This window comes from Schistocerca nitens, chromosome 3 (assembly GCF_023898315.1).
Source record: "Schistocerca nitens isolate TAMUIC-IGC-003100 chromosome 3, iqSchNite1.1, whole genome shotgun sequence".
Taxonomy (NCBI): Eukaryota; Metazoa; Arthropoda; class Insecta; order Orthoptera; family Acrididae; genus Schistocerca; species Schistocerca nitens.
The window spans coordinates 57,496,899-57,522,851 of NC_064616.1; the positions used below are offsets into that span (position 1 = coordinate 57,496,899).

A 25,953-nucleotide genomic window follows, 5' to 3' on the forward strand; every position below is an offset into this window, starting at 1 on the left:
AGGGAACCTCCATCTTGCTGCACTCGCTGGACAGTGTGTCTAAGGTGTTCATCACGAAAAGCATTATTCAACATGGTGGCGTTTCTGTCAGGGTTCCTCCGAGCCATAATCCGTAGGTAGCGGTCATCCACTGCAGTAGTAGCCCTTGGGCGGCCTGAGCGAGGCATGTTATCGACAGCTCCTGTGTCTTTGTATCTCCTACATGTCCGAACAACAACGCTTTGGTTCACTCCGGGACGCCTGGACACTGCCCTTGTTGAGAGCCCTTCCTGGCACAAAGTAACAATGCGGACGCGATCGAACCGCGGTAGTGACCATCTAGGCATGGTTGAACTACATACAACACGAGCAGTGTACCTCCTTCCTTGTGGAATGATTGGAACTGATCGGCTGTCGGACCCCCTCCGCCTAATAGGCACTGCTCATGCATGGTTGTTTACATCTTTGGGCGGGTTTAGTGTCTTCTCCGAACAGTCAAAGGGACTGTGTCTGTGATAAAATATCCACAGTCAACGTCTATCTTCAGGAGTTCTGGGAACCGCGGTGATGCAAAACTTTTTTTGATGTGTGTATTTTCCCTTTCTGATCCGCAAGAACGTAAGTTTTCCTCCAAGAGTAACGTGGATGATCTTTCTCCGAATGCGGCAGGTAATTCAGCACTGATCCAATGGGGCACTTTTGCCTAAAAAAAAAAAATCCCCATGTACACGCCGCATGTACTCTGTTGCCAGAGTAGCCACTTCCTTTCTGTGGTGCACGCCTCACGTACTGAGGAGGGTCCTACAGTTCACCACCCGATAGCGGAGATTGAGATATTCGCAGAGAGATCGGCTCGTAACCGTCTCAGCCTCTAATTTAGATCTTTCAATCGGCTGTACACAAGAGGACCACGAGAGATAATAGCTACTGTGTTACAAATAGCGAACCGTGCTTCTACCTCGTGTACGAGGCTAGCTGTCTTTATCAATCCAGCCAACCATTTAAAGGAAACAAGATTGGCCCCAGAACCCAAGAGGCAAGCGACATTCGTGCCGACACGAGCTACTGCTATTTACAGTCAGTTGCATCCATTGCGTTCAATAACCGCCGACAGAGCCTCCTCTATATCTCGGACGAGATCAGCGGTCAAGAATACGGAGTGGACACTGGCCATCTTTAGCGAGTTACGATGCTATTTCTCTGAGGAACTCCATTAGTGACACCGAGCGACGCGGCGCAGTGGTTAACACACTGGACTTGTATTCTGGGGGACAAAGGTTAAAATCAGCGTCCGACCATTCCGATTAAGGTTTTCCGTCATTCCCCTAAATCGCTCCAGGCAAATTCCAGGATGGTTCTTTGAAAGAGCATGGCAGAATTTGTGCCCCATCCTTAAAACATTCCTCGTTTGTGCTCCATCTTTAAGGACCGCGATGTCGATGTGAAGCTAAACCATGATCTTCCTTCCTTCCTTTTATTAGCCGCCTAACATTGGATTTTCCAGTGACCAACATACCCATCATCCATGCTTGTTCGGCCTTGGCAGGGAAATCGATCAATGGCCAATCGGACTAGGCATCCAGTGTTGGCTCAGGTTTGTTATCAACACTGGGTAGCACCTCGTACCCGTCGCTAAAGGCGTAAGGCTAAGAGCAAATTGAGACGTGTATAGCGCGTGTGGCGCGGAATGCGCAGCGCGCGTTTTTGTAACGTCACTGGTTCAAACGGGACCGCGCAAATTGGGACGCGACGCGACTGGGACGCGACACGTGCCTGCGCCGGGTCGCGCGGCGTTGAGGGGACAGTCGTGTGACCGGCTCCCACGTTCGTGTCCCGCCCCGAGACATGCGAACTCACCACTGTGCGCAATTCACCCGAGAGTAAGGAGAAGCCGTTTGTAGTACGACATTTTTTATTTTGTCCAGGCGATGTTTAAGATCTTTCGTAAAAGTTAAAACCTGCATCACGCATTAAACAGCGGTAACTATTTTTATTTCGACTGTCGATTCCGGTCACTATCTAACCGTCCTCGGACCATCTGTACCAAAGGAGAACATTTATGTATAAAATTCATTACGATGGGAATTAGTGAAGTTCGGTGGCAGGAGGAACAAGACTACTGGTCAGGTGACTACAGGGTTATAAACACAAAGTCAAATAGGGGTAATGCAGGAGTAGGTTTAATAAAGAATAGGAAAATAGGAACGCGGGTAAGCTACTACAAACAGCTTAGTGAACGCATTATTGTGGCCAAGATAGATACGAAGCCCACACCTACTACAGTAGTACAAGTTTATATGCCAACTAGCTCTGCAGATGATGAAGAAATTGATGAAATGTATGACGAGATAAACGAAATTATTCAGGTAGTGAAGGGAGACGAAAATTTAATAGTCATGGGTGACTGGAATTCGTCAGTAGGAAAAGGGAGAGAAGGAAACATAGTAGGTGAATATGGATTCGGGGGAAGAAATGAAAGAGGAAGCCGCCTTGTAGAATTTTGCACAGAGCATAACTTAATCATAGCTAACACTTGGTTCAAGAATCATAAAAGAAGGTTGTATACCTGGAAGAATCCTGGAGATACTAAAAGGTATCAGATAGGTTATATAATGGTAAGACAGAGATTTAGGAACCAGGTTTTAAATTGTAAAACATTTCCAGGGGCAGATGTGGATTCTGACCACAATCTATTGGTTATGAACTGCAGATTGAAACTGAAGAAACTGCAAAAAGGTGGGAATTTAAGGAGATGGGACCTGGATAAACTGAAAGAACGAGAGGTTGTAGAGAGTTTCAGGGAGAGCATAAGGGAACAATTGACAGGAATGGGGGGAAAGAAATACAGTAGAAGAAGAATGGTTAGCTCTGAGGGATGAAGTAGTGAAGGCAGCAGAGGATCAAGTAGGTAAAAAGACGAGGGCTAATAGAAATCCTTGGGTAACAGAAGAAATATTGAATTGAATTGATGAAAGGAGAAAATATAAAAATGCAGTAAATGAAGCAGGCAAAAAGGAATACAAACATCTCAAAAATGAGATCGACAGGAAGTGCAAAATGGCTAAGCAGGGATGGCTAGAGGACAAATGTAAGGATGTAGAGGCTTGTCTCACTAGGGGTAACATAGAAACTGCCTACAGGAAAATTAAAGAGACCTTTGGAGAGAAGAGAACCACTTGTACGAATATCAAGAGCTCAGATGGCAACCCAGTTCTTAGCAAAGAAGGGAAGGCAGAAAGGTGGAAGGAGTATATAGAGGGTTTATACAAGGGCGATGTACTTGAGGACAATATTATGGAAATGGAAGAGGATGTAGATGAAGATGAAACGGGAGATAAGATACTGCGTGAAGAGTTTGACAGAGCACTGAAAGACCTGAGTCGAAACAAGGCCCCGGGAGTAGACAACATTCCATTAGAGCTACTGATGGCCTTGGGAGAGCCAGTCATGACAAAACTCTACCATCTGGTGAGCAAGATGTATGAGACAGGCGAAATACCCACAGACTTCAAGAAGAATATAATAATTCCAATCCCAAAGAAAGCAGGTGTTGACAGATGTGAAAATTACCGAACTATCAGTTTAATAAGTCACAGCTGCAAAATACTAACGCGAATTCTTTACAGACGAATGGAAAAACTGGTAGAAGCGGACCTCGGGGAAGATCAGTTTGGATTCCGTAGAAATGTTGGAACACGTGAGGCAATACTGACCTTACGACGTATCTTAGAAGAAAGATTAAGAAAAGGCAAACCTACGTTTCTAGCATTTGTAGACTTAGAGAAGGCTTTTGACAACGTTAACTGGAATAATCTATTTCAAATTCTGAAGGTGGCAGGGGTAAAATACAGGGAGCGAAAGGCTATTTACAATTTGTACAGAAACCAGATGGCAGTTATAAGAGTCGAGGGGCATGAAAGGGGATCAGTGGTTGGGAAAGGAGTGAGACAGGGTTGTAGCCTCTCCCCGATGTTATTCAATCTGTATATTGAGCAATCAGTAAAGGAAACAAAAGAAAAATTCGGAGTAGGTATTAAAGTTCATGGAGAAGAAATAAAAACTTTGAGGTTCGCCGATGACATTGTAATTCTGTCAGAGACAGCAAAGGACTTGGAGCAGCAGTTGAACGGAATGGACAGTGTCTTGAAAGGAGGATATAAGATGAACATCAACAAAAGCAAAACGAGGATAATGGAATGTAGTCAAATTAAATCGGGTGATGCTGAGGGGATTAGATTAGGAAATGAGACACTTAAAGTAGTAAAGGAGTTTTGCTATTTAGGGAGTAAAATAACTGATGATGGTCGAAGTAGAGAGGATATAAAATGTAGACTGGCAATGGCAAGGAAATCGTTTCTGAAGAAGAGAAATTTGTTAACATCGAGTATAGATTTAAGTGTCAGGAAGTCGTTTCTGAAAGTATTTGTATGGAGTGTAGCCATGTATGGAAGTGAAACATGGACGATAACCAGTTTGGACAAGAAGAGAATAGAAGCTTTCGAAATGTGGTGCTACAGAAGAATGCTAAAGATAAGGCGGGTAGATCACGTAACTAATGAGGAGGTATTGAATAGGATTGGGGAGAAGAGAAGTTTGTGGCACAACTTGACTAGAAGAAGGGATCGGTTGGTAGGACATGTTTTGAGGCATCGAGGGATCACAAATTTAGCATTGGAGGGCAGCGTGGAGGGTAAAAATCGTAGAGGGAGACCAAGAGATCAATACACTAAGCAGATTCAGAAGGATGTAGGTTGCAGTAGGTACTGGGAGATGAAGAAGCTTGCACAGGATAGAGTAGCATGGAGAGCTGCATCAAACCAGTCTCAGGACTGAAGACCACAACAACAACAGCTGCACATAGTACCTCATAAAATATACTATACATGCATTGTACACAGAATGTGAATTGTACAAAGAATATACTTACAAAAGGCGTTTTTAAATGTATACTCCAAAACTGCAATAGAAAATGTGTGTGTGTGTGTGTGTGTGTGTGTGTGTGTGTGTGTGTATGAATTTCTAAGGGACCAAACTGCTGAGGTCATCGGTCCCTAGTGTTACACACTACTGAAACTAAATTAAACTAACTTATGCTAAGAACAACACACACACCCATGCCAGAGGGAGGACTCGAACCTCCGGCGGGAGGGGGCGCGCAGTCCGTGTCATGGCGCCCTAGACCGCTCGCCACTCCGCGCGGCTTAACTGCAATAGATAATCACTGGAACTACTCTTAATGAAATACACCTTTTTATGAAGCATACAATGAAGCCATTAAGTGATTTTAATTTGCTACGTGTCACACATTTGCCGCCAACAGTACTGTGCTGCACATCATCAGAATTAGTTATTGCAGCTGTTGAATACACAGTTAAATGTCTATTTTAAGTACATTCTTAGTATGACTGAGTGACACTCTATGCTCTACGAAAAACCGTTTCCCGAGGTGCTGTGAACAGTTACTGTATGTTCTTCATGTATAGGTGTTCTCCTTTGGTACAGATGGCCCGAGGATGATCAGAGTGTTTTCGAAATGGATTTTCGTAGCAAGTATAGCTTTGTATTGCATGGTCCAGATCCTCACCTTTACGAAATTTTTTCTACGTTCATTTGTCTTTATTTTTATTTGTAGCATTATTTGCTGCAAACAGTGTACGAAATTGTATATGACTACGTTTTGTAATGACTGAGACTGAGTATAACTCTTCTACTTCCATTGCTGTCACAGCAAACGGCATATTTATCGTTGCAGAGTACCGCACCACAATGCATTTAAGCAGAGTATATATTCAGAGCGGTTGGTAATAGATAACTGTGCACGTAGCCTTGATCATGGCAGCGACTGTTCAACTGGCTGAGTGCTCCCTTCATTAGACAGAGAAACAGATATCTCAAAGAGAACGAAGTAAGAAATACCTTGTGATAAAGGAAGATAATCAGGCGTAATTTTTGTGTGGCGACATATGAATCTCATGTTTCGTAGGAGACTCAGATAGTATAATATTCCTCACTTAAAAAATCATGCAAAATATTAGTTATTATTGCAAATACTGCTATCCTAATTTTCTATCCACCAATAGCAAGACACTACACTGCACCTATTCCCAGCGTAGTTACCTTCACTAAAATAGTTACACTGAGAGTACCTTTGCCGGCCGCGGTGGCCGTGCGGTTCTAGGCGCTGCAGTCTGGAACCGCGGGACTGCTACGGTCGCAGGTTCGAATCCTGCCTCGGACATGGATGTGTGTGATGTCCTTAGGTTAGTTAGGTTTAAGTAGTTCTAAGTTCTAGGGGACTGATGACATAAGATATTAAGTCCACTAGTGCTCAGAGCCATTTGAACCATTTTTTGAGAGAACCTTTTACCTAAATCTCTGAAATCGCCTCAACTACAAATAACTGTAAAAAATCGTGAGCCACATGAAATAACAATATAAAAGTTACAACAAGAAGTAAGCTACGTTCGATTTTACAATTGTTGAAATGTGACTTACGTAAGTCGGAGGAATGTCAGTACGATGCCTAAGTAGGTAGAAGTACCGCTGCTCAGACCCTGGATCTGGATGTGAGAAGAGAGAAAACTCTGCTGGGATTTAAAATGCGGTACAGTCATATCGCATCATACGAGGCGGCTGGACTTTGACCATAGCTGACACACGCCAGTACAATTAAAGTGAGACGCTATGATAGCTGAGGAATGAACTGAACTCTGGGAGGTCAACAGCGATAAGAGTGTCTATAACCGAAAGGAAAGCTACAGTTCCCTATGGCAAGAGCAGTTTTCGTCGTTCAAGGGGTACCGAGAATATTCCCAGAAAATTTTGAATCCAGTAGTGACGGGTTTATGATATTTAGCGTTATAGGAATGTAACTGGAATTGTTCCTCAGCAGCCCTTCGTGAAAGGGACAGAAATTTAAGAAATGTGGAGTAACGGAAATGTAGATTTTCTACGTAAGAGGCTATCTACAGAACGCTTGCATAACCTGTAAATGAACACTGACAGTGTATTCGGCTTCTATACGAAACTGGACAACAGGGGTACGTTAGAACGTGAAGACAGAGAGACAACAGTGATGGTTGTGCGTTTATTAAATTCTTACAAATCTTCCTACAGAAGTATTGAACCATCCGAAATTGCAAAATGTCATTGAAAGAACGATAATTGCAGTAAAATTGCTCGTGAGCGTTCAATAGCCGCTTGTCAACTCGTATCACACATATTCTCTCTCAAACTAATAACCTGATTAGAAATAAACATGATGAGCGAAGACTGGAATTATAATAAAGCTAATATTTTCCTGAACCGCTGCAAATGTTATCGTGACAACTTGTAACTAGAAAAAATATCCGTAACCTATAAACTACAGTCACGGACAGCACATGACTACGGTAGGTAGTTTTCAAGGGCGTAATGCTTAATGGACCGACTAGTTGTGGTACTGAGTAAACACTGACGACACAAAATGATGAGGCAGCCTCACAGGCTGAAAACATCACAAGTTCCGCGTATTACGCAGAACACTGCCACGAGACTGGGTCCCTGGAGAAGTGTCTGTGGGAAACAAAACTACGACGTGTTACACAATATTTTATATCCAGGAACTCTATCTCGAGCTAACAGCTGTTCGTCGCTTTCAGTGTGTGTTTCTTGCAGTACTAGAACGTCCATTTTGTGTTCCTCTAAGATCTTAGTGAGGTAATCACTCTTGGCTCTACTGATGCCTTCCATGTTTAGTTGGCATATAGACCTAGTTAGTTGTGGGCCTATTGTTCGTGTTTGGAACTGTGACTGTGCTGACGTTCCACAAACAATGAAGCATGTAGCAGTGGACTGCCCCCTCCGTGCGTTCCCTGGTAATCTAGTGGATTCGAACCTGGTTACTTCCGAAGTGGTGGACTGGATCAGTGGCTTAGATATAAAGATCTAAACTGTATTTTAATGTGTCTGTGGTACTGTATTTTGTGTGTTATTGTGATTGTTATGTTATCATACGCTATATAAATAAATAAAAACTACGATGCGTTCCAGGAGCATCTACATCTACATTCATACCCCGCAGGCTATCATGTGGTGCATGGTTGAGGGTACCTAGTACCACTGTTAGTCATTTCCTTTCCTGTTCCACTCGCAAATGTAACGATGGAAATCGACTATCTATATGCCTTCGTGCGAGCCCTAAATTCTAGTATCTTATCTTCGTGGTCGTAAAGCGGGATTTATGTTGGTTGCAGTAAGATCGTTCTACCGTCTTTCGCAAAATCCGGTTCTTTAATCATTCTAGGTAGTGTGTGACGAAAAGGGCATCTTTTTCTATCCAGTGATTCCTATTTGAGTTCAGGTAGCATATTCATAATACTCGATTGTTGATCGAAACTTCTGGTTACAAGTCTAGCAGCATGCTTCTGAATTTCTTATATGTATTCCTTTAATCTAACCTTCTGGGTATCTCAAACACTCTTACAGTACTCAAGAATGGATCGCGTAAGTGTTCTGTACGCTGTCTCCTTTACAGAAGGGACACACTTTCCTACAATTCTCCGAATAAACCCAAGTCGACCATTCGCCTTCCCTACAACAAACCTTACGAGCTCATTCAATTTCACATCACTTTGCAGCGTTACTCCTAGATATTTAATTGACGTGAATGGGTCAAGTAACACACCACTAATACTGTATTCGAACATTACAGGATTGTGTTTCCTAGTCATCTTTACTAACCTACATTTTTCCACACTTGGAGCACGATGCCATTCATCACATCCAACAGAAATTATATCCAAGTCTTCATTTATCTTCCTGCAGTCAGTCGCAGACGACACTTTCTCGTACACTAAACCCTCAGCAGCAAACAGTCTCAGACTGCTGCTGATATAATCCGTCATATCGTTCATGTGCACTCTAATAAGAAGAAGGAAGAAGACACGCCATGAAGGAAGTATCCGAATGAGACGGAAATCGGTAGATGTGATGCACATGTGTGGACAAACAAATGAGAACAATTTCAGAAAAATTCGATGATTTATTCGAGAAAAAGAGCTTCACAAATTGAGCGAGTCAATAACGCGTTGGTCCACCTCCGGCCCTTACGCAAGCAGTTATTCGCCCTGGCATTGATTAACACCGTTGTTGGATGTCATCCTGAGGGATATTGTGCCCAATTCTGTCCCATTGGCGCTTTTGATCTACAAAATCACGAGCTGGTGATATGATCCAAACGTTCTCAATTGGGGAGAGATCGGTGACATTGCTGGCCAATGTAGGGTTTGGCAAGCACGAAGATAAGCAGCAGAAATTGTCGCCGCGTGCGGCGGGCGTTATCTCGATGAAATGTAAGCCGAAGATGGCTTGCCACGAAGGGAAACAAAAGGGAGCGGAGAATATTTTCGTCGCAACGCTGTGCTACGGGTGCCGCGAATGACAACCAAAGGTGTCCTGCTACGAAAAGAAATGAGACTCCAGATCATAACTCCTGGGTGTCGGCCCGTATGGTGGGCAAACAGCTAGGTTGATATCCCACCGCTGTCCGGGGCGTCTCTGCGCACATCTTCCGCCCTGAATCTCGTTGATTGGAATAGAATTGTCTTCAGTGATAAGTCCGCTTCGAACTGAGCCCCGATGATCAACAAAGACGTGGCTGGAGACGCCCCGGACAGCAGTGGTATGCAACCTGAGTGTCGCCCGCGATACGGCCCGAAAGTTTTTGACAATGTTGACTGGAATACTCTCTTTCAAATTCTGAAGGTGCAGGGGTAAAATACAGAGAGCGAAAGGCTATTTACAATTTGCACGGAAACCAGATGGCAGTTATAAGAGTCGAGGGGCATGAAAGGGAAACAGTGGTTGGGAAGGAAGTGAGACAGGGTTATAGCCTCTCCTCGATGTTATTCAATCTGTATATTGAGCAAGCAGTAAAGGAAACAAAAGAAAAATTTGGAGTAAGAATTAAGATCCATGGAGAAGAAATAAAAACTTTGACGTTTGCCGATGACATTGTAATTCTGTCAGAGACAGCAAGGGACTTGGAAGAGCAGCTGAACGGAATGGACAGTGTCTTGAAAGAGGATATAACATGAACATCAACAAAAGCAAAACGAGAATAATGGAATGTAGTCGAATTAAATCGGGTGATGCTGTAGGAATTAGATTAGGAAATGAGACGCCTAGAGTAGTAAATGAGTTTTGCTATTTGGGTAGCAAAATAACTGATGATGGTCGAAGTAGAGAGAGTATAAAATGTAGAATGGCAATGGCAAGGAAAGCGTTTCTGAAGAAGAGAAATTTGTTAACATCGAGTATAAATTTGTGTGTCAGGAAGTCGTTTCTGAAAGTATTTGTATGGAGTGTAGCCATGTATGGAAGTGAAACGTTGACGATAAATAGTTTAGACAAGAAGAGAATAGAAGCTTTAGAGATGTGGTGCTACAGAAGAATGCTGAAGATTAGATGGGTAGATCACGTAACTAATGAGGAGGTATTGAGTAGGATTCGGGAGAAGAGAAGTTTGTGTCACAACTTGACTAGAAGAAGGGATTGGTTGGTAGGACACATTCTGAGGCATCAAGGGATCACCAATTTAGTATTGGATGAATACACTAAACAGATTCAGAAGGATGTAGGTTGCAGTAGGTACTGGGAGATGAAGAACCTTGCACAGGATCGAGTAGCATGGAGAGCTGCATCAAACCAGTCTCAGGACTGAAGACCACAACAACCCAAGAGTGATGGTCTGGGGGGCCATTTCATTTCTAGCAGGACCCCTTTGGTTGTCATCCGCGGCTCTCTTACAGCACAGCGGTAGGACGGCGATACTCTACGCCCCGTTTTGTGTCTCTTCACGACGAGCCATCCTGGGCTCACATTTCAGATAATGCCCGCCCGCACACGGTGACAGTTTTTACTGCTTGGTTTCGTGTTTGCCAAACCATACTTTGGCCAGCAACGTCGCCGGATCTCTCTCCAATTGAGAACATTTTTGTCATGTCACCAGTTCGTGATTCTGACGATTTAACGCGCCAATTGGACAGAACTGGGCACGACATCCGTTAGGAGGATATCCAACAACTCTGTCAGACATTGCCAGGCTGAATAACTACTTGCATAATGGACAGAGGTGGACCAACGCGTTATTGGCTTGCTCAATTTGTAAAGCTCTATGTCTTGAATAAATCATCAAATTTTTCTGAAATTGTAGTCATTTGTTGGTCTATACATGTGCATTACATCCACCGATTTCCGTACTATTCGGATAGTTCTTTCGTGGTGCGTCTTTTTTTTTTTTTGCCTTAGCTTGTATATAGAGAACAAGAGCCGTCTTGCCAACTTACTTGGGGCACTCCTGACGATACATTGGGCTCCGATGAACGCGCGCCGTCCGAGGTTACATACTGGGTTCTGTTCAAATGGCTCTGAGCACTATGGGACTTAACTTCTGAGGTCATCAGTCCCCTAGAACTTAGAACTACTTAAACCTAACTAACGTAAGGACATCACACACGTCCATGCCCGAGGCAGGATTCGAACCTGCGACCGTAGCGGTCGCGTGGTTCCAGACTGTAGCGCCTAGAACCGCTGGGTTCTGTTACTCAAAATGTTTTCAGGCCACTCTTATATCTGAGAACCTCCTCCGTATTATCGGATCTTTTTTACAGTTAGTATCGTGGCACTCTATCAAACGCTTTCCGTAAATCTAGGAGTATGGAGTCCGCCTGTTGCCCTTCATCCATTGTCTATAGCATATCGTGCGTGAAAAGGGCAAGCGATGCGTTTTAAATTCGTGTTGAATTACGGATAAACTATTTCCTCTCTCGAGGAAATTTATTATATTCGAAATGAGAATATATTAAACAATTCTGTAACAACAACGGAACAAATGAAACTGTGTACTTCAAGAAAAATTTGCAAAAGCGTGTTTTAAGTTCGAACGGAGGAAATTCATGAATTCACGTAGTGCGCTCCAAAAATAGAGAATCGCGACAGCGATGAAGGAGAGAAGATTTGGATTTAACATCCCGTCGACGACGAGGTCGATAGAGAGGGCGCACAAGTTGGGGATTCAGGTAGAATGAGTAAGGAAATCAGCGGTGTCCTCTTTAAGGCAAACCATTCCGGCATTTGCCTAAAGTGATTCAGGGAAGCCGTGGTGATACTATATCAGGATAGCTGGACGGGGATTTGTATTCAAATGTGTGTGAAATCTTATGGGACTTAACTGCTAAGGTCAACAGTCCCTAAGCTTACACACTACTTAACCAAATTATCCTAAGGGCAAACACACACACCCATGCCCGAGGGAGGACTCGAACCTCCGCCGGGACCAGCTGCACAGTCTATGACTGCAGCGCCCCAGACCGCTCGGCTAATCCCGCGCGGCGGGGGATTTGTAACGCCGCTCTTTTGAATCCGAGTCTTGTGTCTTTCCATTGCACCACCCCAGTCAGTGCGACAGCAAAGATCCAGAAATGAGTTTAATTCCGATTCAGTGAGAACATTGCATAGGAAAGTTATTTATACATCTGTCTAGTGATACTCGTATTTTTAATGCTTGAACCTAATAAGTGATTAGTGAAGTACGCGATGCAAAGGTTTTCCCGATGCACTCACTATTACTATTTGCGACAAATTTAAAATTAATTCCATACAACAATACTCGTATTTTTACGCTGCAGAAATACGTTTTATTTATCAACTTAGATAATGGTTGAAATGGCTCTGAGCACTATGGGACTCAACTTCTGAGGTCATTAGTCCCCTAGAACTTAGAACTAGTTAAACCTAACTAACCTAAGGACATCACACACATCCATGCCCGAGGCAGGATTCGAACCTGCGACCGTAGCGGTCTCGCGGTTCCAGACTGCAGCGTCTAGAACCGCGCGGCCACTTCGACTTAGATAATCTAAAAGCTTCTCAACCGACTGCTGTTGGACGACAAAGTTGCTAGAAACTTGTTTCGGAATGTACTATTTATACTAAAAGTTAATCAGCATATTTTTAGTGACCATTTAGGACGCAGGAAATAACTTATATATTATTTTCATACACATGTACTTCAACATTCACATTTGAGCTAGCCAAAAGGTATTGATGAAGTTAAACATTTCATCTACTACGTGTTTCTTAGAAACAATACGGGCGTAATTCAGAAGAATTGGGTAAAGAATCGGCAGAGACCTTGTTGAAATTAAGGGTGACCACGGGGACCTAAATCAGGTTTCCCGGACTGGGAATTGAACCCGAATTTCTGGACTACGAACCGAACATGGTGGTGCCATGGCCGGAATGGTTCCTTCGAAAAGTATATGGCCAACTTTGTTTCCCACACTTGACCAGTCCGAACTTGTGTTTCGTGTCTAATGACACCGTGGCACACGGGGCAAGCGCTTGTCTTCCTGAGTGTGATTTTAGTGCCTTAACATCCCAATTCAAATCCCTGCCAGGTTCCTCTGACTGAGGTATTCTATGGTTCTCCTAAACTTCTTCAGGAGAATGTCGGGGTAGTTCCTTAAGCAAGTTCGTGGCCGATTTCCTCCCCCCTCTAACCGACTTGTTCGAAACTGGGTTTACGTCGAGACCAAGCAAAATGGAGGAGGAAATTGGCCACGGATTAGTTTAATGAAACGTTTCGGCATTCAATGCAAGCAATTTTGATAACCCGTGGAGGTACCAAACCTGGATGCCCAGGGAGGGATTTGAAACTCGCTCCTCTGCCAGAGGCGGGTAAGGCAGGCTGCCCCAAAAATATCCAATACGAGGATATGTATTAAGCTGAGGTTTTCACTAAGTTATAGCGGAACATGGACTACATTTTCTGGCATACACAAGTAATTACTAAAGTTTATAGCTGCAGAGTTATTAGACAGAACGTCTTCTTTTTAAATGAAACTTAATTTTTCTGTGTCGTACTGCATCTGCAGCAGCAATTTGAGCAGTAGTTGTCATCACAGCGACACAACGAACTGTCACAAATCGGTTACTTCAAGGACAGCTCCGAGTCGGACGCGTTTTAGCGTGTTTTCCACTGACCTCAAACCACAGGCACTTGCGACTTCAGTGGTCTCAAGCGGGATCTCACTGGAGGGCAGGGTGGAGGTTTTTCGTGTTTTCTGATGAAAACTGTTTTCGCCTTGGTGGCAGTGATGCCGTGTGTTGGTTAGAAGGGCCTGCAATCAACCTCTCTGCGTGCTGGACACACTAGACCTATACCTGGAGCTATGGGCTGGGCTTCGATTTTGTACGACAGCAGCAGCACTCTCGTGCTTATCCCACGCACCCTGACTGCAAATTTGTTCGTCAGTCTAGTGATTCGACCTGTTCTGCCGCCATTTATGAACAACACTCCAGTGGGTGTTTGCCAACAAGATAACGCTCGCCCACGTACTGCTGTTGTAACCCAAAATACTCTGCATAGAGTGGAAATATTGCGTTCGGTTACCAGACCTGACTCCAATCGAGAACATATGGGAAATCATCGGACGACAACTCCAGCGTCATCCACAACCAGCATTAACCGTCCCTGTATTGACCGACCAAGTGCAACAGGCATGGAACTCAGTCACATAAACTGATATCTGGCACCTGCCATGCGTGCACTTTTCCATGCTTGCAGTCAACGTTCTGGCGGTTACACCGATTATTTATACACCAGCAGTTCACATTTGTAATGGCTTATCTCGCGAGTACATTAATTTGTGATCTTGCAGTGTTAATCACTTAAATATGTTGCCTAGACAAATATATTCGCGAAATTTCATTACTCTAAATTAATTATTTTTTTTTAGTGTTGCGATTATTCCCGTCAGCGAATTATTCATATTATTCTAAGACAATGTTTCCGGATGTCTTAGAAGAAAAGAATGAAAGTGTGTGTTTGTGTATGTATTGTGAGATATCGATAGCATCGCGCTCCTGTTCATAGCAGAGTTTGCAGCCGGGCGCTTGTTACAGTCTTCGATGCGCGATTCTTACTCAGTGCCCGTGATGTTATTCCGCAAAGTTCGCTTCACTTTGGTATTTTTGTCTCTGACGGGTGGGGTGGCTACGGTATCGTAATATATCGGGCTTCAGTTCCCAAGTGAAGAGACGTTCGCCGGCCGCGGTGGTCTAGCGGTTCTAGGCGCTCAGTCCGGAACCGCGTGACTGCTACGGTCGCAGATTCGAATCCTGCCTCGGGCATGGATGTGTGTGATGTCCTTAGGTTAGTTAGGTTTAAGTAGTTCTAAGTTCTAGGGGACTGATGACCACAGATGTTAAGTCCCATAGTGCCCAGAGCCATTTGAACCATTTGAAGAGACGTTCCTGTTTTTAAAATTATTCGAAAATTTTATTTCGATAGACGTCCGATCCTGGTAGCTGAGTGGTCAGCGCGACGGAACGTCATGCCTAACGGCCACTCAGGGACTGGGTGTTGTGTTGCCCTTATCATCATCAAAAAAATGGTTCAAATGGCTCTGAGCACTATGCGACTTACCTTCCGAGGTCATCAGTCGCCTAGAACGTAGAACTAATTAAACCTAACTAACCTAAGGACATCACACACATCCATGCCCGAGGCAGGATTCGAACCTGCGACCGTAGCGGTCACGCGGTTCCAGACTGAAGCGCCTTTAACCGCACGGCCACACCGGCCGGCCCTATCATCATCATTTTCATCAACATCGACACGCAAGTCGCCGAAGTGGCGTCAACTCGGAAGGCGTGCTCCAAGCGAACGGTCTACCCGACGGGAGGCCCTAGCCACACGGCATTTCCAGTTCGATAGACGCCTCAATTAAGCTGTCCCAATTACGTAGAGACTGCACCACCACGGTGGTATTGTCGTATCTCACTTCACGATTTGAATTCAGGCACTGCCGGACGACAGTGTATTTATTGGGATATATCAGTCAGTAAACAAGGACAGAGGTTTCACTTAAAGCAAGACTTAAGATCTGGTGTGTACCTCATTCGTCAGCCAGGAAACACCAATTGGATGTGCATTTCACGCACAAACGTCCTGGATTAGATAAAAAAAAGAAAAAAAATGTTCTTCAAAAGCCGTTTGGAGTCTAACTCTGTTATAAGAAGAAAGCGAAGAGGAGGAGGAGGAGGAGATTATAGAGTTTAACGTCCCGTTGACAAAGAGGTCATTAGAGACGAAGCAGAAGCTCGCATTAGGGAAGGATGGGGAAGGAAATCGGCCGTGCGCTTTCAAAGGGACCATCCCGGCGTTTGCCTGAAGCGTTTTAGGGAAATCACGCAAAACCTTAATCAGGATGGCAGGATACGGGTTTGAAGCATCGTCCTCCCGAATGACAGAAAGCGACTCAACAATACTGCAGTACGGATCGAGTCCAGGCAGCGAGCGCACATAAAAGCACCGTTCGCATAATCTGGAAAGAACTGCCTGGTAAGTCGGTCAGCAACGCGCAGAAATGGAATCGTCAACGCAGCTAATAACCCGAATATGTTGTATCTACCGACCACGGCGAGGTGCCCTCAGAAATTACCTAGGCTACAGAAATTATTGATGGTCTAGTGGTTTCTCGGTGACTAGTGAAAAGTGGACACAAAACATGGTGGTGATAAGGAAAAAGTGAAAGTAAAGTACGGTGAGGGTTGAGTACTGCACCTGAGCGGGCGGGCCGGGCGTCATTCTGTGGCGGGAGCGCGCACACGACTGCTTAGACCAGGCCTCGTCTCCTATGGCAAGGCAGGAAACAGCCAATCACAGCCCGCCACCCAATGTCACCGTTGCCCAACAGGGCATCAGCTGGCTGCCGCACCGCGCGCGCGCCGCCCGCCAATTGAAACCGCCGTGGGGTGGCGCCACATCGATTGTCTTATATCACGGCGCCCCACTAAATTTCCTGTCACTCTGTCGGTTACAGTGTCAAGCGGTTTGCTCTTTCGTAGCAGGAGGATTTTTCCAGAGCTCCTTTTCTGACTACTAATGCAGACAGATTTATGACACTTATTCTGAAAATGATTTTCCATTTGCCTTAACCATCACAAATCGTCAAGCTTTTTAACATTTTACATCTACATCAATATTCTGCAAGCCAAATAACGGTGTGTGGCGGAGGCATGGGCGTCACCGCCGGGGAGAGGGGGGGGGGGCGGGGGCGTGCCTCTCGAATAGTTTTTGAAAACCAGTAAAAATTAACAGTTTGCTGGATTTATTAACGTCCAAGTAAACCAAATCCACTTGCGTTTTCGCTAAAAAGACACTATTCTAAGTTGTAACGATTCTCTCGGTACGACTACGAGTGTTGAAAGAACGGTGTAGATAAGCACGAATCTTCTGGTTTTGCTGTAAGTTTGTAGGAAGGGTGGCCAGAAGGCAGACGGTTAACAATCAAACGCCACGTGATATTCACTTACAGTCCGGTGACGGTATGGTAGTACAGTTACTGTACAGTCAGTGTGTGAGCCAAGAGGAATTACTATGAAGAGAGTTCAAGGCAATTCTTCAATACTCTCTTTCTTTAAAAGGAAAAGAGTGATGGTACTGAAAGGTTTATTACAGAATGTATTCCAGTTTACTCAATCTCACCCGTACAATGTTGTAGAACACCGAAGTTGTAGCAATTTATCATCTGTTTTTAAACTGATTTAAATATAGCATGTAGCCTGTTATGTTATACACAAATAATTAAAGATTTAGGACATAATACATAATAATCATACGCACACTGTCGAGATATATAAATGTTAGTACACACATCAAAAAAAGTTTTGCGTCATCCCAATTCCCAGAACTCCTCAAGACAGACGTTGACTGTGCATATTGTATCAATATTGTATCACAGACACAGTCCCTTTGACTGTTCAGAGATGTCACTAAACCCGCTCAAAGATGTAAACAACCATGCAAGAGCGGCGCCTATTAGACGGAGGGGGTCCGACAGCCGATGAGTTCCAGTCAATCCCCCAGGAAGGAGGTACACTGGTCGTGTTGTATGTAGTTCAACCATGCCTAGATGGTCACTACCGCGGTTCGATCGCGTCCGCATTGTTACTTTGTGCCAGGAAGGGCTCTCAACAAGGGCAGTGTCCAGGCGTCCCGGAGTGAACCAAAGCGTTGTTGTTCGGACATGTAGGCGATACAGAGACACAGGAACTGTCGATGACATGCCTCGCTCAGCCCGCCCAAGGGCTACTACTGCAGTGGATGACCGCTACCTACTGATTATCGCTCGGAGGAACCCTGACAGCAACGCCACAGTATTGACCAATGCTTTTCGTGCAGCCATAGGACGTCGTGTTACGACTCAAACTGCACTCCCAAAGTCCATGGCGAGGTCCATCTCTGCAACCACGACACCATGCAGCGTGGTACAGATGGGCCCAACAACATGCCGAATGGACCGATCAGGATTGGCATCACGTTCTCTTCACCCATGAGTGTCGCATATGCCTCCAGCTAGACAATCGTCTGAGACGTGTTTGGAGGCAACCCAATCAGCTGAACGCCTTAGACACACTGTCCAGCGAGTGCAGCAAGGTGGAGGTTCCCTGCTGTTTTGGGATGGCATTATGTGGGGCCGACGCACGCCGCTGGTGCTCATGGAAGGCGCTGTAACGGCTGTACGATACGTGAATGCCATCCTCCGACCGATAGTTCAACGATATCAGCAGCATATTGGCGAGGCATTCGTCTTCATGGACGACAATTCGCGCCCCCATCGCGCACATCTTGTGGATGTCTTCCTTCAGGATAACGACATCGCTCGTCTAGAGTGGCCAGCATGTTTTCCAGACACAAACCCTATCGGAATGCCTGGGACAGATTGAAAAGGGCTGTTTATGGAAGACGTGACCCATCAACTACCCTGAGGCATACACACCGAATCGCCGTTGAGGAGTGGGACAATCTGGACCAACAGTGCCTTGATGAACTTGTGGACAGTATGTCATGACGAATACAGGCATGCATCAGTGCAAGAGGACGTCCTACTGGGTATTAGAGGTACCGGTGTGTACAGCAATCTGAACCAGCATCTCTGAAGGTCTCGCTGTATGATGGTACTGAGTTGATGCGAAACGTTTTTTGACGTGTGTGTTATACAACTTTTTATACTCGGTAATCGCAAGATGCGTTTTAATCCAGGGTTAAAGTGGCAGCCTTAGGAGTTTGAAGTGCCATGGAATTATATGGTCTGTGGCATCCAGAATGCTCCAGAAAGTAGTTTTAGGCCTTAATTTTTTCAAAAGTTTTTAAGGGGATTTCCCGTTTAGAATCCCTTGTGATGTATACGCTGTCTATTGAGTCGTTATCGTCGTGCCGCTCTCTCCTCCCCTCCCGCCCAATAATTTAGCGCTGTTGACTCCCGTGGACGAAGGCTGCTTCTGCTGCCACCAAATGATCATCCTTCCTTCTTCCATTCCCGAATGACGAGTGGGAAGAGCGATTGTCGGTCTGTATTAGCTCGCATTTCTCAAATTTCCTGGTTGTGATCATTTCGCGAAACGTAAATGGGATGAAGTAATGTGTTGTCCGACTCTTCCCGGAATGTACTCTGGTGAAATTTAATAGCAAAGCTCTCCGTAGTGTCTCGTAGTGTCTCCCACTGAAGTTTGTTGAGCACTCCTGTAACGCTCTCGTGTGGACTAAACGATCCCAAGACGAAACGCTCCGCTCTTCGTTGGATTTTATCTCTCTCTTCTATCAGTCCTACCTGATAAGGATTCCAGACCGATGAACGCTACTCAAGGACCAGTCGAACAAGCGCCTTTTAAGACGCTTCTTTAGTGGATGAATTATATTTCATGAAGATTCTTCCTAGGAATCGTACCCTGGCGTGTGCTTTTCCTACTATTTGTTTTATGTGGTCGTTAAAATGAAGGTAATTCTGGATAGATACTCTTATATACTTTATGGCAGTTGCTGTTTCCTGCAATTTGTCATCAGTAATTTAGGTACACAGTAGTGGATTTCTTTTGTTATGTATGTGCAATATGTTACATTTATTTACATCCAGGGTCAATTGGGTCCCTGCACCATTCATAAACTTTTTCTGGGTCCTGGTGCAAATCGTTACTGTCTTCTGACATTGCTATCTTCTTATAGAAAACTCCATCACCTGTGGACAGCTTTAAAAAAACTCCGATGCATTATGCTAGATCATCTACACTGATCAGCCAGAGCATTATGACCACCGATCTACTATTTATATAAACCGGCTCAGGCGATAGCAGCGTCACCTGACTAGAGATTACAGCCAGTCAGACACACGCACGGTGCGTGTATTACCAGTGAGCGTGCTGTCCGTGTGTAGAATGGGGAAAGGCGCGCTTGATCTATCTGAGTTTGACCGAGGTCAGATTGTGATGGCGCAGAGGCTCGGCACATGCATTTCAGGAACTGCACGACTTGTCGGGTGTTCGACGAGTGCTGTGGTGTCATGAACACGTAGCGAAACCGACGTGAAACCACGTCCAGACTTCGTGGGTTTGGGCAGCCACCCCTCGTTACAGATATCGGACGTTGTAAGCTGGGCATACTGGTAAAACAGGACAGGCGGCGAACTGTGGCGGTACTAACACCAGACTTTAACGCTGGGCACAGTACAAGCGTGTCTGCAGAACAGTGCCCGAACACTCGTAAGATGGACCTCCGCATCCGATATCAGCAACTACAACTGAAATGGGCACTGGACGTTGGTGTAGTGGCAGAGTGTTGCGTGTTCTGATGAGTTCCGATACCTTCTTCATCATGCCGATGGGAGGGCGCGAATCCGTCGTCGTCCAGGGAAACAGCTCCTAGACACATATGTTGTGGGATGGAGATGAGCAGGCGGTGGCTCCATTATGCTCTGGGCATTCGTGTGGGCATCCGTGGGCCCAGTGAAGATCGTGGAAGGCACCATGACGGCCAAGGATTATCGTACACAGGTTGCAGACCACGTTCACCCCTTCATGACGATCATGTTTCCCGGCGGCAGTAGCATTTTTCAACAAGATAATTCGCCTTGACTCAAGGCCAAGAATGTGACAGAGTAGTTCGAGGAACACAGGCGAGTTCCAGTTGATGTGCTGGCCGCTTAACTCGCCAGATCTAAACCCGATCGAACACATCTGGGATGTGACTGAACATAGCGTCAGAGCTCATCGCTCCCCCTCCCCGGAATTTAGGGGAATTGCGTGACTTTAGTGTGCAGATGTGGTGCCAACGTCCTACAGCGATCTACTAAGGCCTCACTGCTTCGATGATACGACGAGTCACCGCTGTTATCCGTGCCAAAGAGTTATTAGGCTGGTGGTCACAGTGTTCTGGTCGATCAGTGTATATACTTTGTAAACAGTAGCGGTCCTATCACACTTACTTGGGGTACCATTCTGTTGCAAATTCACCTATGCTTCTTCCTATCCCGACTTACTCATCGATCGTAAAGTTGTCGATTTTGTTCCGTTAAGAGTGACGTGTTCAGTTCTGCCTGCAAGGAAGTGTTGAATGCATTCGCAGATATGGTCTGATACTCGGTAAGCTCCGACTTTTTTCAGTAAGCGGCAGTGCGGGACAGTACTAAATGCCTTCGGAAAACACCAAAAAAATATTGTGAGAGAGTATACCAATAAATAAAATGTAACAGTGGGAACTTCTCAACTACTGTGAGGAATTACTGTATAGAATAGAAGATGTGTGCCAAAAGGAAACCTTTAACTTAGATTTGTAGATTTCTGGTTTATCACATTTTTAAAACCAAAGTTCTTCCTGTAATACGCTAATGTTATCTGCAGGTCTGACATTCAACTGTCAACTGATGATAGATTGATAATCCGAAATCCGATTCCTTATTAAATAAAGGTTGTTTTAGAATGTTACGAAAACTACACTACTGGCCATATAATTGCTACACCAACAAAAAATGTAGATGATAAATGGGTATTCATTGGACAAATGTATTATACTAGAACTGACATGTGATTACACTTTTACGCAATTTGGGTGCATAGATCCTGAGAAATCAGTGCCCTGAACAACCACCTCTGGCCTTAATAACGGCCTTCATACGCCTTGGCATTGACTCAAACAGAGCTTTGATGGCGTATACAGGTACAGCTGCCCATGCAGCTTCAACACGATACCACAGATCATCAAGAGTAGTGACTGGCGTATTGTGACGAGCCAGTTACTCGGCTACCATTGACCAGACGTTTTCAATTGGTGAGAGATCTGGAGAATGTGCTGGCCAGGGTAGCAGTCGAACATTTTCTGTATCCAGAAAGTCCCGTACAGGACCTGCAACATGCGGTCGTGCATTATCCTGCTGAAATGTAGGGTTTCGCAGGGATCGAATGAAGGGTATAGCCACGGGTCGTAACACATCTGAAATGTAACGTCCACTGTTGAAAGTGCCGCCAATGCGAACAAAAGGTGACCTAGACGTGTAACCAATGGCACCCCGTACCATCACGCCGGGTGATACGCCAGTATAGCGATGACCAATACACGCTTCCAATTTGCGTTCACCGCGATGTCGCCAAACACGGATGCGACTATCATGATACTGTAAATAGAACCTGGATTCATCCGAAAAAATGACGTTTTGCCATTCGTGCACCCAGGTTCATCGTTGAGTACACCACCGCCGGCGCTCCTGTCTCTGATGCAGCGTCAAGGGTAACCGCAGCCATGGTCTCCGAGCTGATAGTCCATGCCGCTCAAACGTCGTCGAACTGTTCGTGCAGATAGTTGTTTTCTTGCAAACGTCCCCATCTGTTGTCTCAGGGACCGAGACGTGGCTGCACGATCCGTTACAGCCATGCGGATAAGATGCCTGTCATCTCGACTGCTAGTGATACGAGGCCGTTGGGATCCAGCACGGCGTTCCGTATTACCCTCCTGAACCCACCGATTCCATATTCTGCTAACAGTCATTGGATCTCGACCAATGCGAGCATCAATGTCGCGATACGATAAACCGCAATCGCGATAGGCTACAATCCGACCTTTATCAAAGTCGGAAACGTGATGGTACGCATTTCTCCTCTTTACACGAGGCATCACAACAACGTTTCACCAGGTAACGCCGGTCAGCTGCTGTTTGTGTATGAGAAATCGGTTGGAAACTTTCCTCATCTCAGCACGTTGTAGGTGTCGCCACCGACGCGAACCTCGTGTGAATGCTCTGAAAAGGTAATCATTTGCATATCACAGCATGTGCTTCCTGTCGGTTAAATTTCGCGTCTGTAGCACGTCATCTTCGTGGTGTAGCTATTTTAATGGCCAGTAGTGTATTATTTTTCCTTATGATACTGCAGTTCATGTACTGAAAGGAATTGCGCATAACGAGTTGTGTGACAGCTCCGTCCGCATGGCGCAAAGCGCAGAACACTTGCTTAAGCGATCGGGAAGTGAGTCAGACGCAGATGAAATCCCCAGTGCAAATATGTCCACCTTGGCATGTCACACCGCGGCTTCTATACTAACTTAAGCTGTAGGGTCCCGCATAAACGACTGGACTTGACGAAAGAAGGTCACCACTCTTCTCTGGATCATAATCATAAAATAAGTCTAGTGTTCCACCGTCCTTCAAAATGGGGTGCATTTTCGTTAAAAAATTCCTAGCGTAATGTTGGAATTGCATCAGAGGGTACATGGAGAAACATGGTTCACTGGCAAAACACTGCACCCTTTGTCAGCATGACTGATGTTCGAATTCCGGTCCGGCAGTTGAACATAATCGTAATTTGCTTATATAATCGTAGGAGAACCGCTGGACGGGTCATCCGAACACTTTCTTCCGCTGCCGACTTTGTAAGTGCTACTGATGTCGGAACTTGCGCTATGAAGCAGGATGGTCTGAGAGGATTTGACGTCTCGTCGATACTGGGTTGAGTAAAGACGAGCTCCTAGCTGAATTGCACATTAAGGAGAGGAAGTAAACTCTGTTGTTGACGGAACCATATAGATGACGAAAACGTAAATGTACATGGCCAGACGACGGCTGGAACTTCTCTCGTCTCGAATACTAATCCATTGTGTTCACCCGGTCTCCAATATAAGCGAGAATAGTCCCTACAGATGGAATTTTCGAGGTAGTTATATGACACAGAATTTATGAACTGCCTATAATAATTAAAATTTCCAGATCTTAATAATCATAAAATGAGCAGGATAATGAAACCTTTTACTGTATATCAGAAAAATTGTGTCATTTGTATTAGATATGATTCGAGTTAGGCTTTTTGAAGTTGGATTCATACATACGATAAAGGGAAATGGCTAAACGACATATTGCTGTCCGCAGCTCGTGGTCGTGCGGTAGCGTTCTCGCTTCCCACGCCCGGGTTCCCGGGTTCGATTCCCGGCGGGGTCAGGGATTTTCTCTGCCTCGTGATGACTGGGTGTTGTGTGATGTCCTTAGGTTAGTTAGGTTTAAGTAGTTCTAAGTTCTAGGGGACTGATGACCTTAGCTGTTATGTCCCATAGTGCTCAGAGCCATTTGAACCATTTTTGACATATTGCTCCGATATCTATGTTGCTTTAGGTTTCAGAGGGCTTTTGGAAACTAAATCATCGAGTAGCAGTTAATCGTCTCAAAGTAGCTTGTAGAAAGAACCCTACAGCTATAGTTAAAGAATGCCTCATCTGCGGAAAAGATACTCAAATCTGACAATAGAAAAACAGCGTTGCTCTTCACTCTAAATTAAAACAAGCACTAAACATTTCCTTTGTTGGCCGTCGAAAATAATGTGATATCATTCTGCAAATGTGGACAAATAGTTTATAGAGTGATGTTAACCGATTTCTGTTAATTATTTGTATCCCTTTGTCGATCTGATCATAGAACTCTCACTTACAATTCTACCAAACTCTTGAGGTTTGACACACGAAGTGCTTTGCTACATCATATCCTCTGCTATAACTAGTTAGTAGATGGGTTTGTTGGGCGTATTCATAATTTATTTTCCAAAGAATTACAGATCTCATGCCGGACATTAAATATTCAAATCATGTGCGATAAAGAACGAACTGACACTCCATTCACCTGATACGCTTCCACGGTCTAATCGAGTAATTCGTGAAATTTTTTCTTCTGAAATATATGTGAAATTATGTGTTAATTTGAAATAGCAGGTTTCGTGTGAACTGTTCGTGGAGGAAGAGAGACAAGAGATTGAATATAAATGAAATTCAATCTAAGAAACAAATGATTCAAGCAATATATTCTCTCGAGACTTGTACACCTGGAAGAAGGTTCTCTCTGCCGGCGATGATGAGACAAAATGAATAAAGATTGTGCAGATAGTTTTTTCTAACCAAATAAACAATTATTTTGAGAGATTTCAGCTTAACCACCTCATATAAATAAAAATTCTGTCTCTGTAACGCAATGTGCCAGAAAAACATCATCAATATTGCAGTATAAAATACATTGTAAAGTTGATACTTATTCTTAATAGGTTTTGCTGACCAAAATATTTATACTCGCTATGATCATCACATAAATTTCAGTGTCCGAAGTCCAGAAAAAAGTTTGTTTATCTCTAAAATGAAATCATGTTGCTGATACGCGATAATTATAATAGAAATAATTTTTCATTATTGAATATGGAACTACGTTTGGCAAGTGTTTAATGTTGAAACTTATAAGATTTTCCGTATTGCAAGACATATGGAAAGAAGTTCATCAACAAAAAGTCAGAAATGATCCATAGTAACAATTTTTCACCAAAAGTTATGAAAACGATAGTGAAAACAAATAAAGACTAAACAGTGGCTTCGTTGTTCTCAAACTAAGTTTTAATGTTCATCATCAATACAACACTGTAATATAGTACCAAATTCGTTTTCAAGAAAACTATCGCGTTTTTTTTTTCATCCGAAAACACTAACATAATTTTTCCCAAAGGCAAAGAAACATTTTTTGCATAAATTTTCACCGTGTTGATTGTAAGCTGCAGAAAGTAATCTTCTTGGCAGCAGTTTGTAATGAAGATTAGTTTGAAGTGCTTCAAACTGAAATCTGACGAAACAATGTCTTCCTC

The 25,953-nt window shown here is 44.3% G+C and overlaps 1 protein-coding gene across 3 annotated transcripts in view; it reads right to left on the reverse strand.

Annotated features, from left to right (window-relative positions):
* The window catches only part of LOC126248021 (uncharacterized), a 405,163-nt gene that overhangs the window by 224,877 nt on the left and 154,333 nt on the right, over positions 1-25,953 (reverse strand). Inside the window, exon 1 of one of the 3 annotated variants that reach the window (XM_049948610.1) lies at positions 16,589-16,707. The exons of 1 other annotated variant lie outside the window; for it this stretch is intronic. In XM_049948610.1, the coding sequence (XP_049804567.1) occupies positions 16,589-16,612 (24 nt within the window). In that variant the 5' untranslated portion in view covers positions 16,613-16,707. Of the gene's footprint in view, positions 1-6,474; positions 6,573-16,588; positions 16,708-25,953 lie in introns of those variants that run through there. One more of the 3 variants, XM_049948612.1, reaches the window with a different exon arrangement.